The 17,156-nt window shown below is 43.7% G+C and overlaps 1 protein-coding gene across 4 annotated transcripts in view; it reads right to left on the bottom strand.

The window, feature by feature from the left end:
• The window catches only part of satb1b (SATB homeobox 1b), a 60,283-nt gene that overhangs the window by 21,021 nt on the left and 22,106 nt on the right, over positions 1–17,156 (bottom strand). For 2 of the 4 annotated variants that reach the window (XM_026183864.2, XM_026183865.2), the window contains exons 5-10: positions 16,004–16,127; positions 10,519–10,630; positions 9,350–9,427; positions 5,972–6,471; positions 3,546–3,758; positions 447–518 (exon numbers count right to left, since the gene is read on the bottom strand). In XM_026183864.2, coding sequence (XP_026039649.1) covers positions 447–518; positions 3,546–3,758; positions 5,972–6,471; positions 9,350–9,427; positions 10,519–10,630; positions 16,004–16,127 — 1,099 coding nt within the window. The remainder of the gene's footprint in view (positions 1–446; positions 519–3,545; positions 3,759–5,971; positions 6,472–9,349; positions 9,428–10,518; positions 10,631–16,003; positions 16,128–17,156) is intronic. The other 2 variants (XM_026183867.2, XM_080308163.1) reach the window with 2 other exon arrangements.

Below are 17,156 nucleotides of genomic sequence, written 5' to 3'. Positions count from 1 at the left end.
GGTAATAAAAAGAACAAACATTTGATTTAAAGGCTTTCCCGGTTTTATTAAACTCTAATATGTTGTTAGATATAAGATTCTATTTGTATTTGGCAGGTTTAGATTGCATGTGTGGACCTGGACTCTCTACTCTGTCTGAAGATTTTTTTTTATTAGTGTTGTATGACAGTTGGTTTACTAAATACTGCAACAGAGTAATGTAATGTAATTTAACTTTATTGTTCCAGACTTTCTGATAACACTTTGCGCTGATAGACAGAGAAATTAATATTTGCCTCGCGCTTGAAAAATAACTTTCCAGCTTCATAAACATAGAAAACACTAAAATTGCACTGACATAAGGATATTGTTGTCAATGAGAGTGACTTGTATTTTCAATGAGAATGTATCTGCTCAGTTGGCAGTGCTGGGGTTGGGGAAGTGAAGGGGTGAAGTTGTTTGCTCACAGGTGAAATGCCCACAGGGATTCGGGGATTCCAATCCTCCGGCCTTACGCTGTTACAGTCTTCCCTTCGGGGCTAGAACACAACACAACCATATTTGTTCAGGCTCACATAAGAAAAAAAAATAATAAAGGGAATCTGTCTGAACACATGATCATGCATGCAGCCAACTCTTACACACACACCCGCGCGCTCGAGTGTAGATTTCACCCACACACAGCGCCAGCCTTACTTTGCTCAAAAACACTTAGATGTGTTGTGTGAAACGTTATTATTCTTATGTCAAGCCGGTGATTAAAAAATAAATGTAAGTCAAGTGAAATCAAATCATCTTCATTCAGCGGCTTGTTGCATCTTGACGAAAATCCTTTGACAAGGTAACAAGTATCCTAATAAAAGCATTACCCAAGAACCATTAGCATATGAATCATTCCATACGAGTCTTTTTGAAAGGAACCATCGACAGGGTTGGGTGTGGGTACAAGTAAATGGCATTCAAATAAACCATAATAACACCAACAGCTACCATCTCACGATGGAACTGGTGATCAAAAAACATATATATTCAAGTATTTGTCTAGACACCTAATACGAGCTCCTTTATGTGTTAAAAAACAATCTCTGAAATTTGTGGTGAAAGTGGAATGTCTGAGAATTTCTGGGCCTTTTATCCTGTTTTATGACAGCTCGACACGGGCTTGTCAGCGGGAGCAGGAGGGTACCGTGTCAAGCAAATTGTTAAGGCAGAGACATGCACTAACTGGCTTTGGGAGAGTCGAGCCGAGCCATCGGTACATGTGAGAGAAACATACCTCTGCATCTGTTTTTATGAGGCCAATAAAAACCCTCCTCTGTCTCAGGCTCAATTGCCACCCTGTCTGATTTATGTGCTTAAATTCACACCGCATTGCTTCATAGGAGAGGCTGGCAGATGGCCAGGTGTATGAGTGTGCAAATCTGTGTGTGCGCGTGAGAGGAAGGACAGAAAACAGGTCTATATGATAAATGTCAATTGGTTTAAGTCATACAGGTGAAGCATATTAGGCCTTGAGATATTGTACTGATGTGCCAACAGTATTTTGAGTGATGTGAAAATAAAAATCAGAAAGCAGGATTTGAATTTTCTACACCATGCTGTAGCCACTGCCTTTATTCTCCGCCTTGGAGATTTATTTCTGTTTTATTTTGTTTCATTATGTGCCTCTGCAGCTCTGTGAGCTCACTGCAGATATGCTAAGATAAGCCTGATATGAACTTAACAGGCACTTCATAGTTCCACGTTCCTGCCTTGGCTTTAAGGACACTAACAGGAACACTAGAAGCAGATTATTTTGCCAAAACCTTCTTTTATTTTCCTTTTTTTACATCAATAAATTCCTGTGCGATAGTTCACTCTGCTGCTTTGAGTTCCCGTCCTGTGCCGGCACAGCCTGAGATTGTAAAGATGAGCCGTGAACTGCAAAATGCTCCTGCTTTAAGTTCAGCACCGCTGCTTCACAGTACGACTCTTTCTTTTCAGCCGGCCACTGCCACCACGCTGAGCCTTTTCAGAGGGAAGATTGATTTTTAAGATGGGTGGGCTGGGGCTTCTATCTCACTCTCCTCCGCACCTAAATAAAAGCCAAATTTTCACCGGAGACAGGACAGAAGAAGCCTTTGTCTGGCCCTCTCACCTCCCAAATGCAGCTGACCGCACTTCAAATGGGCTTAAGTGGTAGAAAGTTGCCACATACCTTTCAAATGAGGGACACTGATTTGCGGCGAGGGTACAAAGTTGTGCTGTGGTACGAAGCGATTTTGAAAGACGCACTGACTAAACGATGTTTGATCTTTCACAGAGCTTGTCATCACCGAGTGAGCTTTATTTTTTTGAAATGGGAGGGCTGTTAATGCTGCCTAATGCATGGTAAAAGGTCAAAATTAGCACAAAAAATTATCCATCATTTGTGCACCATTCTCACCTGTGTGGTGAGGGCGGGGATGATGCACAACTCATTTACATGCAGGAAGAATGTAAAGTATGTTCTCTTTACCACTGACAGACTTTTATTTGTTCCATGTGTTTCTGGAGAGGCTGATACAATAGAGGGGAATGTGAAGTATGCAACGAAACAATGTGTTGGGGTTGTTCTTGTACACACGCTTGTTGTTGTCCCAGAAAACAGAGTGTGCTAATGAGTGCATGAGGTGCCTGTGTTTGTACAGTATAAATATTTAACATCGCGCAAATGTTTTATACCAACTGACTGAATCTTCTGAAGAAGAAAGAAAAAGGAAATAGCGTTTTGTTTGACCTTGTGTGGTTTGCAGCACCTCTAAAAAAGCGCCCGCGTCACGAGGTTTGATTCACACGTCTGTCTGTCTGTCTGTGATCCCAACACAAAGACGGACGGACAGACATTCTCAGCTCAATCCAACCTGCTCTCACGCATGCATACCTTTACCCGTTGCTCACTGCGTGTAAACACATTCATGAAATACCAACAACATCTCGGCAGAGCTGGCTCAACAGTTCAAAGGAACAGATCCCTTCAGATATGTCGTTTTATGGGGTAGAAATGTAGATTTATCAGCCCTGAGTGTTGCGTGCACACTGAAAACTATAACCGTGTAGAAAGTAGATTTTCTTTGCTTTTTGTCAGCCACAGGACTTTAAAGAACTGTCACTTCATTTCAGATTACTCTGACTCGGAGCAGAAAGGGTTTTCTTTGAGTTGGCCACACAACAGAATAGTTGTGGAGTTTAATAAGCAGGGTAATGGCAATAAACATCTGGGTTCGGTTGGCAATACTACATGATTTTTGGGTCCCAAAGTTGACAAAGTATTTACTACAACTGCTGATGCTTTGTGTTTTATCCATCACACTTCTGCTACCAGTGGAGCACAGCCTCATCTCACATCATATGTCAAGTTCACCGTCCTAATTTGGTGGCGTATTTAAGCTCCATAACTTTGCATGTGTGTCTGCTGGTTGAACCCATCCACCACCCCAGCATCCACTATAAGCAGCAGGGGCCTGTTCTACTTAAGCAAGTTTTTTTTAGGTTATTACAACATGCTGTATAACCACAGAAGAGCATCCACAGAAACAATAATTTACCTGTACAGGTCGGCTGGATGGGGTGCTGATGAGCGGAGCGGAGCCCATTGCAGAGGCGGCCGTGAGGCTGCGCTCCCGCTCCTCCTGATAGATGCGGTCACGTTCGGCCTCCGGCAGCTGCAGGAAGTTCTGCATGGCGCGCAGGTTGACCAGTAGCGACTGGGACGCCGTCTTGGGATCTTCCTCCTTACGCAGGATCTCAGACAGTAAGCCCTACATGATGAAACCACATTTAGTATATATATTTAAAAAAAGAAAAAAAGAAAAAGAAACGAGAAGGTGCCAAAAGAGCAGTGGACGGAGAGCAGCATCAAAGAAAAGTGAAAGAGGAAGAGAGAGTAAGAGGCTCCCAGAGCGGGAAATAGATGTGAAGCAGGGGTCACGGTGGTAACCAATAAGGAGAATAATCACATTAGAGGGTTCTTAAGTAAGACAGTAAAGTGTAAATGGAGACTCTAATGACAATGGAGCTGTGATGCTCTCACACACGCTTTCTTTTCTGAGTCAACTGATTATATGAGAGTCTCCACCTCTCACAGACTTGCAGGAGCTTTGTCTACAGAGAGCAGTCCATTATTAATGTTATAAAATCATCCCATCATATCCTCATGACTCTCTGCAGGGCTTTTGTCTGGAAGTACAACAATACTGTTCTGTCAGTCTAAAGCACTTCATCCATGATCATTTGTGGAGATGACGGGAAAAAAACCCACTTTACTGAAACTTGTGTGTGGCCTCTGAACCCATCGCACATGGGTGGTATTTAGCACATCTTGGACATATTCTTTGAGTCGTGTACTGCTTTGGATAAGAGCGGAGCTACTCGCCTGAAACATCTTGTCTTGTTCAGCGGGCAATCAGTGTATCCTCTGTTTACTTTTCAATAGCGCTCAATTCCATCATTATGAGACGGCGATGACTCCATTATCAGAGACGTGTGATTGGGCCTTTTCATCAGCTCTTGGCCACACACTGTGCAAACCATCGCTCCGCTTCTCTCACCATCAATACGTGTGATTTGGTAATAAAACAAAGTGATGGTAAAAACAGATTTGTGCCTTTATTTATTTATTTTTAAAGCATTCGAGTCCTCTCGGGCTAATGATCAGAACTGCAATATGCGATTGGCGGTGTTTCTTCGGTGACTATTAAAATATATGCAGCCATATATGTCATGTTTAAAATATGCAGGTCTGTGGTATGCAGACATGTGTGAACAAACCACACATTTTTATTGGTGTGACTGTGTACTTGATGGATACACATTGTCAGAGGACAGATTAGCAGTATATCCTTTTTATGCTTGAACTCTGTGTGTGTCTGTTTGCATTCTTCAGTGTGAACATGCTTATCAGTTTTCACCATCAACCATTTCTATCTGTCTCTTTGGGTTGGGTAGTTTCCACCCCATTAAAAAAAAAGCAACCTCTGCTCCTTTGATCCACCTCCTGCACTGACAGAGGCCTCTTCACCCTGCTAATCAACACCTCCCTCCCCTGTCCTTTTATTAATGCAGACTTTGTGAAGAAACACAAACCTAATAAATAATCCTCCGAAGGCACGTTGGACTAATTCCTAACATCAGCCACCGATAAGGCTCTATTTGTGTGGGAGCCTGCCATGCTGCACAAAACCACCACTGTCTGAGTAAGTAACACAAACACTCACATAATTTTTGTTGCTGTACGTTCTAACTCCAATAGATCCTTATCGCTCTTTTTCCCCCCTTTTCTTTTTCACATATAGAACTTCAAAGAAAATGGAGAGGTAATGAGGTTTGTTGTCAACCCCCCAACACAGATAGTACGTCTTAAGGCTTTAACGCTGCCATCTGTGTGTCTGTTGATATGTCTGTTAGGCCTCTGACTCTGCAGTGAAACCACATATTTTTGGCAGAGAGAGAACGGATGCCATGACCGAACCTGGGTCTTTCACATGGCAGCCTGCCAGCTGTCTTCAAGTGAAGCAGAGGTGCTAGACTACTGGAGTGTGTGAGAATTATGAATAAGCAGTGGATTCATACAGAAGCCTTTCCTAACATTTCATAGCGAGAGAGATCTCGTGAAATTGTAGAAATGATAATGTGATACGCTTCCTTTTCAAACAGGATGTTGTTGTAAGATATACACTTGATGTGTTACTACGGGAGATAAAAGCTGATGTTTTTGGTTTGATTTTGGTTGGGAGTATTTGGCTGAATTTCACCGGTGCCACTTGATTTTACAACTAAAGAACTTTAAGGGGATGTAAAGGTACCTTTTCCATATTTTAAATACTTTATTAACATCTGAATATACACAGTATTGATAAAAAATGAATGAAGACTGTATGATGTAGGCAGATGCAGTATGTTTTTTACAATTTTCTTCCAGTTTAAATATAACCCACTGATTGAGGTCAGTTCTGTTACAATTCGATCTCCTCACCTGTGTTCTGTTGAAGGCCACACGGGCAAAGACAGCCTGTGAGATGCCGGCCCGTTTTAGCTCGTCCCTCACCCACTGGTAAATCTCAGAGGAAACCTCTGTGTTCGATGCCACCTGTGGCTCCAGAGGCTTGGTGTGGGAGCTGCGGTTGACAGGTGGGTGGTTGAGGTACTGCTGTGACAGGGATTGCTGCGCCAGCAGCCGGTTCACTGCATACTGCTGGTTGAGGATCTGTGCCATCACAAGCTGCTGGTTGACCAGCTGGGGACTGATGGGTGTGGACACCAAGCCCGGGTGATGCAGACCGGGGAGCTGGGGCTGTCGGCCTCCCGTTTGACCACCGTGCGGCGGCGGAGCATGAGGCAGCGGCGGCACCGGCGACGAAGGAGTCTGCTCCGCTGTGCTGCCGGGGATCGGCTGCTGCTGCTGGGAAAAACTCAGGTGGTTGTGGTTGTGGTTAGAGCCAGGTGGGGAGAGGTCGGACAAGCCGTCCATTTCCGCTGGAGAAAGACAAAGAAAAATAGACACGAACAAATGATTGGCTTAAATTCCACAAAGAAAACAGAGGAGGAAAAAACAGGCGCGGAGAATGACGTAAAAAGAAAAACTAGCAGATAGCCATCTAACAATCATGAACATCAGTTTAATGGCACCATAGTCATACTCTCTAATCAGAAGAAATGAAACAGACCCGGCCTGCATCAGATCAAATGTTTGCCTCGAGTCAATCTAAGCCTGTCAGCTTACATTCCTGTTTACATTATATGAGAAGGGAATTCATTTGTGAAGCTCGCACATATCTAAGAAACCAACGAAAAGCAACGGGAGGTTAGAATCTTCCCCCTAACCAGAACTCTCCACTGGCCTCTTCCTCCCTGCCAATGACCGGGTAAAAAAAAGAGAAAAACGAAAAAGATGGAAACGCAGATAAAAGAGCCTCATTGTGTTTGACCTGTGTCTTCCACTAACCATGCCTTCGAAATTAAGTACAGAATGTCTGTGGCCTCATCATGTGAAAAAAAAAATTCTTGTGTGTGTGTGTAGGTACAGAAATGATATGTGCGTGTTTGTGTGTATGTGCATGCACAGAGGCAGAAGCAATACAGCTAAATCTGATTCTCTCTTTGCATCCTTAATTCTAAAATAAGGAACACAAGCTAGCCAATATGACATATTTAGGGGAGGATGGTTTAAATATAAAATGTTTGGAACAGCGAAGAGAGAAAGGAGGGGTACATTGGAGGACAGAACGAGTAACCTGAGGAACTGCCCTGTTTGAAATACTGAAACGGTTTTGACTCGAACTGTCTGTGAGAAAAAAAAAATTCTATGTGCCGTCATTTAATGGCATTTTGGAGATTTTTGCAGCATCTCTTGCTTTGGGAATCTTTAAGTCCATAATGGCTGCTGGGGAATATTTTAAGACAGGTTTAAATTATGTGCTTAGAGGATGAAAACAATGATTTAACATTTAAAGTGCTACCCACAACGAAGTGAATGAGCATTTGGAGCAGCTGAATGTTTTCAGGTTACCGCCTCTCTTTAAGGAATTCACATATGCTGAGGCTCTTTGCATGTACTATGCCGAGTGAGTGAGGGGGCAGTATTTAAGAATTCATACGGATGGCAACATTAACACCTCAGAAGTGTGCTGCGGCCTCCACATCCCACAGAAAAGCATCGTATGAGAATGTGAAAAGCATAAATTGCTGTTAAGGGAAGGGGTGGTTTTGGGGGGGGGTCTTCAACAAGCTGAATTTTTCAGCAGATGAAAGATTAAGTGCATGGATGTTTTCCAAAAATACCCACAATAATCGTGTGTTTGAGCTGCCTGTTTCTTAACTGTCAGCAAGCACAAAACACCCGGCCAAGACGGGTCTATTGAGTGTTTGTCGAAAACAAATGATGTGGAGGGGGGGGGGCAACAAAAAATAAAAATCTTGGTAATAATCACATCTCTTTCCATAATCCCTGGCATTCCCTGGCTCTGATGGTATGGTGTGCCTTTTCACTCATATGTGAATGTGTGTATGTGCGTAGTGCGCATATGCTCGCTCACACAGACTGCTGGGGGGCATACTCGCAACACACAAACACACAGGCACATGGAGGCATTTCCATGCAAATTGAAAAGAGAAGGGGTGACAGAAGAGCATGGCAGGCCCTGGGAGAAAAAGGCTGCCACAGAAGCGGGAGTCCTCGTGTGGAATCCTGCCACAAAAGAGCCCCGGATTAAACACACAATGGGAATGGGATGTGGGCTGAGGGAGGGAGGGAGTGTGTGTTTGTGACTGGGAGTGAGAGAGAGAGCGAGAGAATGAGGGAACGAGAAAGAGAGAGAGACACTGACCCAACTCCTGCTCCTGTTTCCTTCCCTGCGCTCACTCGCTGGCACCCACTTCAGCTGACAGAGAGTACCTGTGACCAGGTACTTGTTCCCCTTGACTTCAGGCTAAAGCTACTCACTGAACATGATGTGCTGAAGTGAATTTAGAGTCACATAAGACACTGCTTTCAAAACACAAAGGGTTGCTGTGCCCCCCGCCCCTCTCTCTCTCGCAGCCTTCATGCTTGGCAGTTCACCAGTGTTTTTTCTCTTGCTGCCATTTGTGGCCACATACAACAGCCCATCATAAATACTGAGGTTGGACTGGGGCAGGAGGTTTTGCCACGGGCATGTGGTGGGCACCTGAGGCTCATGTGCCAAAGTTTTTGCTTCTGAGGTTTGGCTAACATGGCGTGCGCGCGTGTGAGTTTATCTGAGTGTGTACGAGTACATCCTGAGATGCTATCGCTGTTTCTCTGTGTGCGTACACATCTGTGGTTAGGTTCTTATCAGGATTCGAAGTCCTCAGAGAGTATCATACAAAGAAAAAACACAACTGTGTAGTAATTATTGCTTTTTTTTAAAAGACAAGCATAAATCATTTAGATTGATTCTCAAATTGTAAAGGAACTCTAAGTTTAGTTGTGACTGAGATGGAGATTTCCACGTGTAGCCTGTGGGTTAAAGTTAACAGAGCGATTTTTTTTTTGTTTTAATTGTGACTTTAAAATGACTGTTGTTGGTTTTTGGATCAAGATTATAATTGTGATTCAGTTTTTGGAAAGTCTGGTTGTTAACGGCAGTTAAGGTCACAGTCTGAGTATAAAGGAAAGTTTCTCAAAAAGTGACTGTGTGTTTATCTTTGTGTATTAATCTGTATAATCTCATTACAAGAAACAGGTACAAACAAGGAGAAAGGCTGTAAGGATCAGGTTTGACATCACCGTAAGTAATGCTATACTGAGTTTCCGCACAATTAATTAATGCCAAAGCAAAGTCCTCTACAGTGTGTGTGTGTGAGTATTTGTGTGTGTGCCCATGTTGCAACATACCTAGTGCATTGGCACGTGGGCTCTCACGGAGGACACACGTCCCCAGGTACCCCTCCAGCTGGGAGGGTTGACGCATGCCTGAATAGTCAAATAGCGAGGCGCACACACACACACACACACACACACACACACACACACACACACACACACACACACACACACATTGCAGAGTTGTGAGGAAAGAAAGACAGGGTTAAGGCTTTCTACAATTTGTCTCTCCCACTCCAGCTAAGCAGAAATATGACATTTAAAACATCAGCATTTAAAACTGAGGCCGGACTGGCAGCTGCAGCGCTTCCACTTTTAAGGAACATAAAACCAAAAAGAAAACAACTGTGACAGAAAATGTGTAGGTGTATGCAAGAGAGTACTAAAGTACAGCAGGTCTCGAGTAAATAAAGTTCCCAGTGTATGTTGCTACTTTAACTGATGGAGGGGGGAAAAAAAACATCAGATAAGATATGATCACAACACACTATTTGCATGGAAGGCTGTGAAAACATTTTGATATAATATCTGTGTCTATCATCACTGCGAGCAGCAGCAGCAGCACACTGGTAAAGAAAAAAGATAATGTTCAACAGATTGGTAAAGCTAATATCTCAGCATTAAACCAGCTCACAACAGAGCGCTGTTCTGCTGAATCAAAAGACATAAAAATATATCGGCGTGCTATCTGCAGCTTGGGTGCTACTGCTATTATATAACCTCATTTCCTGGCAGGTCAAAGGGGATTTTTCTGCGATTATATAAAGCACGTGTTGGTAGAAGTTTGATAAGAAAATCTAATTGAATTTTAGACTAGGCCGGCTGAAGTCATACTTGTCATACTTTGTTCACTCACACACACACAAACAAAAAACAAAACATCTTGGGTCACTTTGGCTCTTGCATTAGTGTTAGTTAAAGCAATAATGGATGAAGCAAAGTTAACACTGTGTGTAACTGTAACACTGCCTGCAGTGAGCTTAAATTATTAGACAACAAAATAAAAATGTATTTCTGCTTCATGCAACAGCAGGAAGACAAAGAGACGGTTGGTTAGGGAACATATTGCAATGGTGACTGGTGTGTGTGTGTGTGTGTGTGTGTGTGTGTGAGAGAGAGAATGTGTGTGCAAAGAGACAAAAGTGTGAGCGCCATACTTTGCGCCCCTCCGTTTTGCTTACCCATCATATCTTTTGTCTTCTTGAAATGTTTATACCAGCGCCCAAATTCCTGACACTTCGCCGCCGACACATTTGCATAGTAAGTGCTGTTCACAATGGAGGAAATCATACTCTGAAAGAGAGAGATTGATTGAGGGAGAGGGAGAGAAAACGAGAGAGAGACTTTAGATTCTCATTGTGGAAAATGCAGACATAATAGTAAAGCTTGTGAAACATGCAGTAACACTGTAGCTTGTCAAAACAAATAAAATATAGGGATCGAGTAAAACCCAGTACCAGGGGAAAAAAGCTAACTGAAAAGTATCAGACATGCAGAAATCTGAGATTGTTTTCTTCTACAGGTAAAACAAATTAAACCAAAGAAGGGGATTTATCTCTTATTAATTAATCAATTACTTTTATTTTTTTTATCAAATGCCGATGAGTTTGTCTGAACTTTTTGGGTCACTTATAAGGTCACCTGAGCTCTACATCTGCTCACTCCATGAGCATGCAGTGGGAAAGATATTTACCTTTGAAAGGAAAAGAAGATAGCTGCTTATTGAATATCAGCACCTGGGGAGCTCGGCGATGTAAACAGATAAACCTCTTTTATTTTGCGGCTCTTTATTTATACAATCTGTTAAAGACAACGACTTCGAGCAGATTGGGGGCCGCACCGAGCATGTCGTTCTCCGATGCGTACGTGCTCCCATCTCCCCCCTATACAGTCGCCTCTTTGCCCTCTCAACATTTACTTCAACCGCTCTCCTTCGCCTGGGAAAAACAAAGAGCTGTTTTTTTTCCTCTTTCCCATCCAGTTTCATTAAAATGAATGTTTTAACACCTTGCCGGCCTCCGGGTGAATAGCGAGGTTGGCACAGGAGAAATTGTTTTTGATTGTTATAAATATTCAAAAGAACCAAACCATCTGTTTTCAAATTATAGGTATGCCATCTTTATCATTTTCTATAATATATGCGCTTGGAGGATGGTGGGGGGAACCTTCTGGCAGAGTAGCATGGCAGTGTGAGCAGAAATGAACAGCCACAGGATGATTCTGGTTCTCTGGCTCCAGCTTTTCACCACAAAAGGAGGTTAAAGGGTGACAGCTGTGCCATCAAAAAGGTCGATCAAACTCTGAACTCCTGACCTCCGGATTAAAGCCGTACGCCGCACCTTATACAGCAGCGCTGCAGCTAAGTGTGACGCACCGAAAACTTTAGACATGGTAGGAACGAGCCACCCAAAAGAAACAAGACAGACACAGGTTCCTTTTGTTAAAAAAAAAAAAGCAGCAGGTAAGGCACAATTTTAACCAGCTTCCTCCTAAAAGATTTACATGAGGAATATTTTCCATTCCTCTGTTTGAGACAGAGAATACCACACAGGAGACGTTATAAAAGCTAGAGCTCTGTGCTAGCCAAGTCTTGGTTCAGTAATATTAAAACCCAGCCGAGGTTGGAAAAGAAGCAATTACATGTTTAGGAAGACATCGAATTTTGTGTCATGGAAATGACAAAAGACACCAACTATCACACACACAATTACTACTATACCTGCTTGTACCAGGTGGAGTCAAGTTCAACATTCAGCTGCTTATTATTATTAATATTTCTTTCTTTCTTTTTCTTTAAAGGCAAATTCAGACAGCTGAGGCGAGTCACATTCGTGCAGCTGGGTGAGAACTTGTGCCAACCATGCTGCGGTGCATCATCCCGGCATGATGAAAAACAGGAGGGTGAAAAGGTCTGCATTTGGACTTGTACGCTACAACAAAGCAGTCTTTTATCAATATATTGAAAAGCCTTCATTCAACGGAAGCGCTGACGGAGTTCAGGTTCGGTTTAATGGGTCACACTTTTATGCATGAACTGACTCATTTTTATACAATACTGGTATTAGGAAATAGTAGCTGCAAGTTCAAAATTCTCTGGTCCTACATTGACAGTCTCTCTCCAACTCCACGTCCCCACCCAAAGATCCATCTGCAAACCACGTATTTAAAACGTAAGAAGAATTCGCCTTTAAGTCAGGGGGATAATGAACTCCTCTCCTCCAGCCTGGCATCTTTTATTTACAGTATATCTGGGCTTAGGCGGCTCCAGGCAACAAACAGGAGGCCTGCAAAAGACGGTGTGCTTTTTTCTCCCTCACTTCCCGTCTTTCTCCCCTATCTCTCTCGCTCCCTCTTTCTCCGCCATCTTTGACACAGATGTTCTAATAAACGCTCCTCATTAATCAGCCCTCTCCCTCAATACATCACTCTACCTCTCACAGGGGGCCCTGTGTGTATGTGAGAACGAAACAACACACACACACCTATTCTCTCCCTCTCCCCACCGCTCTGTCACACACACATGCATACGCACTAAGTGAAATCAAGCAGATAACCAGAGCCTCTGCTGCCACTGCGGTGCCAGCGGGAGGGCTGTGCTAGGGCTTGTCAACAGGTAGCATGACTGCGTTTGTGTGTGTGTGAGAGTTTGCGGGTGTGTCTCTGTGCATGAGCATGTGTGTGGACCCTTTAAGTGATAGCCATCTGCAGCACAGAGAGCTTATCAGCAAGACCAGGAAGTGGCACTGGGCTACTATCGGTCCCCAACATCTATTCCACTCCCCAACATGGGAGACAGGAAGAGCGAGGAAAGAGTGTGTGTGTGTGTGTGTGTGTGTGTGTGTGTGTGTAAGAAAATAGCAGTGCAGCAGGCAGGTACTGTAGGCACCCAGCTGCTAGTGTTAGAGTGTGGTATATACACACTGGCAAACACACACACACACACACACACATACAGAGTACAACCCCTGCAGACAAACACACATGGTGCTGTTACACAAACTCACACAAGCACATACACAATTAAACACCAACACGCATTCCAACTTAGCCTGATGTCTTGAATCAGCTGGGGAAAAAAGCGCATCCCATTTGCAACACTGCGCCTCGTCTCTCGCCAACATCTAACAGAGCTCAATTATGGCACATATCCACCTCAACTGGGATGACCCCTCCCCTTCCTTCATTCTAACACACACACACGCACTGGCAGCCAGGTTATGCCTGTGGCAGCCGAGGTGGTGAAGGCCTGCAAAAGATGGCATTTTGATGACTATTTGCTGCTACACAACGCAGCAGCTGGTGCATCAGGGGCCGCCCAGCGAGAGTGAACAGGGGGTGGGCAAGAAGAGGTAGTGGTGGCAATGGGAAAGAGTGGGGTGAGGTGGTGGCGATGGTGGGGGGCGTGGGGGGGAAATCTCATTTGTTGCCATAGTTTCTGAGAATATGGGCAAGGGGGATGCTAAGCTTGGTAGCAACCTCAGAAAACAAAATCAGCCTGATTGAGGGAGAAGTTGTATTTTGCAGATGCCTCTCCCAGCTATGAACTGTGAATCCTGAAGCGTGCTTCGTATTTCGCACGGGTCAGAAACAGTTCCTGTAGCAGAATGACAACAGGCATTAGTGAACACTGCATTCTCTTGAGTTTCCTCGAGCCATTTGTAGGCCGAACACACAAAGCATGACTCTCCGCTACAAAAGAATGAAACTAAATGTTTGACAAGGCCCCGGACAAAAGAAGCATTTCACAAAATAACGCCCCACTGCCCTCCCCTCGCTGCTCTGCTCCCCCTCCTCCTCTACCCCCCACCCCTGTCTCTCTTCAGAGCCCTGTTCAGAGGTGGGCTAATTCTCTTTCACTCACTCGCTGCGATTCTCTCATCTGTTAACCTCTCTTTTCGGTCTGGGATTACGCAGAAGAATATCAAGGAAACACTAATCCTAAAAAGGTGCCAATCTTCTGCTCCCTCCTGCAACGCCCCTTTCTCCTCCCACTCATTTCTCTCTCCTTTTTTTTTCTGTCAACTCAGAAATCTCAGCGGGTGGGCCAAATGCTTCCTGGCTTCTCACCTTCTCATGAGACTGCACACAGGCGGTGACATCACCGCTCGCAAGGCAGGGAGTCCGTGTATCGAAGCAACGTGCGGATGACCACGGTCGTAAACCAATCGGGTTTAGGAGGAGCAAACTGCCGCTCCATGGGTGTAACTGGCCACATGCAACCCCACAGAGTAACAGATGTCAAACACCATCGTGGCAGCCATGTTTCAGTGAGGCAGATAGAGATACATGCGAGGAGATCATCAGATTATCAAGCAGCAACACGGCAAAGCTGCCAAGTTACACGAAAACTTAAAAACTGGATTATTCTTTTTAAGCTCGCTGCCTTACATTTTGACTGTAGCTGCCATAAATCTACAAAGGACGCTGCCATTTAAAGGTTGCCGCTGAAATCCAGACTGGCTTGTAAAATACATAAGATATTCACAAAGAAAAAAAGATCAGATAATTTCAGGTCTGCAGCTCGTCCTCTCTGCAAACCAAAAACAATCTTCAGTTTAATTTGAGACTGGTGTGTATGTCAATATAGCAAAAATGTGTCTGAGCAGGAGTGTGTGTGCTTGTGTGGTAAATCCTCTGAGCTAGCGTGTGCTCTCTTCTGAGCCGTCTTCACATATGGACCGTAAACAGGGTGATTACCAGACCGGGCTGGGCTCCGCCTGAACGCCACCCAGGGACTCTTTACATCATCAGCGCACTGCTCATGCCCGGCTAAACAGACACACACACACGCACGAACACACACCGAGAGCAGCAGCTCACTCGCACGCGTTCGCACACAACGCAAATGAGGGTCTCCAGGTGACCATACGGTGGCCTAGGAGGAGAGCTGGCTTCGTACTGAAGGCACCTACGCACACGCTCCGATGTGAATACACACACGCATGCAAAACGCAAATAGCAATTTCGCATATGCGCTCTGCACATTGATATACAAGCAAATACACACAGGTGCACACATATCTCCTTGTGCTGTAACTCCCTCACACACGCACATTATTGGCCCCTGTGAGAGATATACTGCCATTTCATTCCATTCACTCCAGAGCTGCCTCTGTGATATACTGACTACACCGCCTGTTAATACAATATCTGCACTAGTGCTTTCTATCCAACCTCCCAGCCGACAAAAAAAAAAAAAAAAAAAGAGGAAAAGAAAGACACAGAATATAAAACCTAAACATACCTCCAGCCTGAAATGTTGAGAGTGAATCAAATGAGAAAAGAACAAAAAGCATCCAGATCGTTCTGGGCCCAGGCCAGTGTTTATCTCACAATAACCATACGTTCAACAACACCTCTGCTTTTTGGCTGCTGGTACATACGAGCCTGTGTGTGTGTGTGTGTGTCGTGGGTGGTAAAAGAAACAAACAAAAAAAAAATCAAGAGGCAAACAAATAACAATAGCCATTGATTTGGATTTTCTATGCTGATTCTCTTTCCCATGTGATCAAACTCACGGCATTTGATAAGTTAAAGATAAAACACGGAGGTGATGGACACAGTGGTGTTTGTTTAGTTGTGCGGTATGATAGAAGGGTGTAGGGTTGGGCTTTTTGTTTTGTTTTTTGTCTTTTTTGTTGAAATAAGCAGTTTGGTCTTCAGCACCTGTGATAAAGGACATTCTTTAGCCAGAGAGCTCTGATTCATGTCTTTGAGTAACTCCTTGAGGGCGTTTCTTACTGTAGAGTGGCTCCATTGCTCGGGCGGCAGGTCCTCCAGCTTAGGACAACTGTGAAGAGAGAGGAGACACACAGGGATTTGGGGTGGAGGGTGACAGGGAGGATAAGGATGGGGAGAAGAAGAAAGGGATGAGTGTGAGGAAAGGACAGACAGGGATAGAAAGGAGAAGGGGGGAAAGAGTAGAGCATGAAAACAAATTCAGATGGAACGGAGACTGAGACAGGAAGGCAGCAGCTTTGATGGGATCTTCAATGAAATGCTAAAATTCACAATCTTGCAACTGAGTATAGACATTACACATGTGTATTACACATTGAACTATAGAGGTATTTTTGTGCAACTTCAATCCAACATCATAGACCTTAAAAATCTCGCTGCATCTTAAATCACATATTTTCACATTTACATTTGATATTTCAAGTGTAACAGTCAAAAAGCTGGGTGTGAAACACTGTCCACATCTTACTCTTAGAGGTTGCCAGACGGAGGGAAAACCAAACAATCTGCAGCTTTTGGAAAGGGTCAGCAGGTGTCGTGATGTTAATACTGGCTAGCTAAGAGTAGAAGCTTTTTTCCTACTTTTTTCCACACACTGAACGTGTTGGCATTGTTTTGTGTGAAATTTTCATTCGAAGAAATTACTATTGTGTACTAATACAAAACGCAGACAATTGCAGTGAAATGTTGTAAATGACATATCTAGTGAGTATACAATTCTACCCCACTGAAAATGATAAGTGCACAGTATCCAGCGTGTACAACATAAAAGCATAAGAAAAATTTAAGAGTCGAGATAGGTGTTTTCTTCAGTCTACTCCTAAAACTGCCTAATATTTGTAAAAGCTGTGGACATTATCACCTGCAGCGAGTGGATATTTTATTGTAGCATAATTTCAATACTTTTGCTATTCGATTTAGCCTACACATGTCAGAAAACATAACAAAATGTCTTGAAATCGCATGTTAAAATTGTTATGTTCTATTTTCTAAAAACAAGAGAAACGCACCAAATCCTCAGCCACGAGACGCTTGAACCTTTTTCGATTATCATCATTACTCCTGATTAATTTTCTGTCAG

Source organism: Astatotilapia calliptera, chromosome 11, assembly GCF_964374335.1.
Source record: "Astatotilapia calliptera chromosome 11, fAstCal68.1, whole genome shotgun sequence".
NCBI lineage: Eukaryota > Metazoa > Chordata > Actinopteri > Cichliformes > Cichlidae > Astatotilapia > Astatotilapia calliptera.
This window is presented reverse-complemented; position numbering and strand designations above follow the sequence as displayed.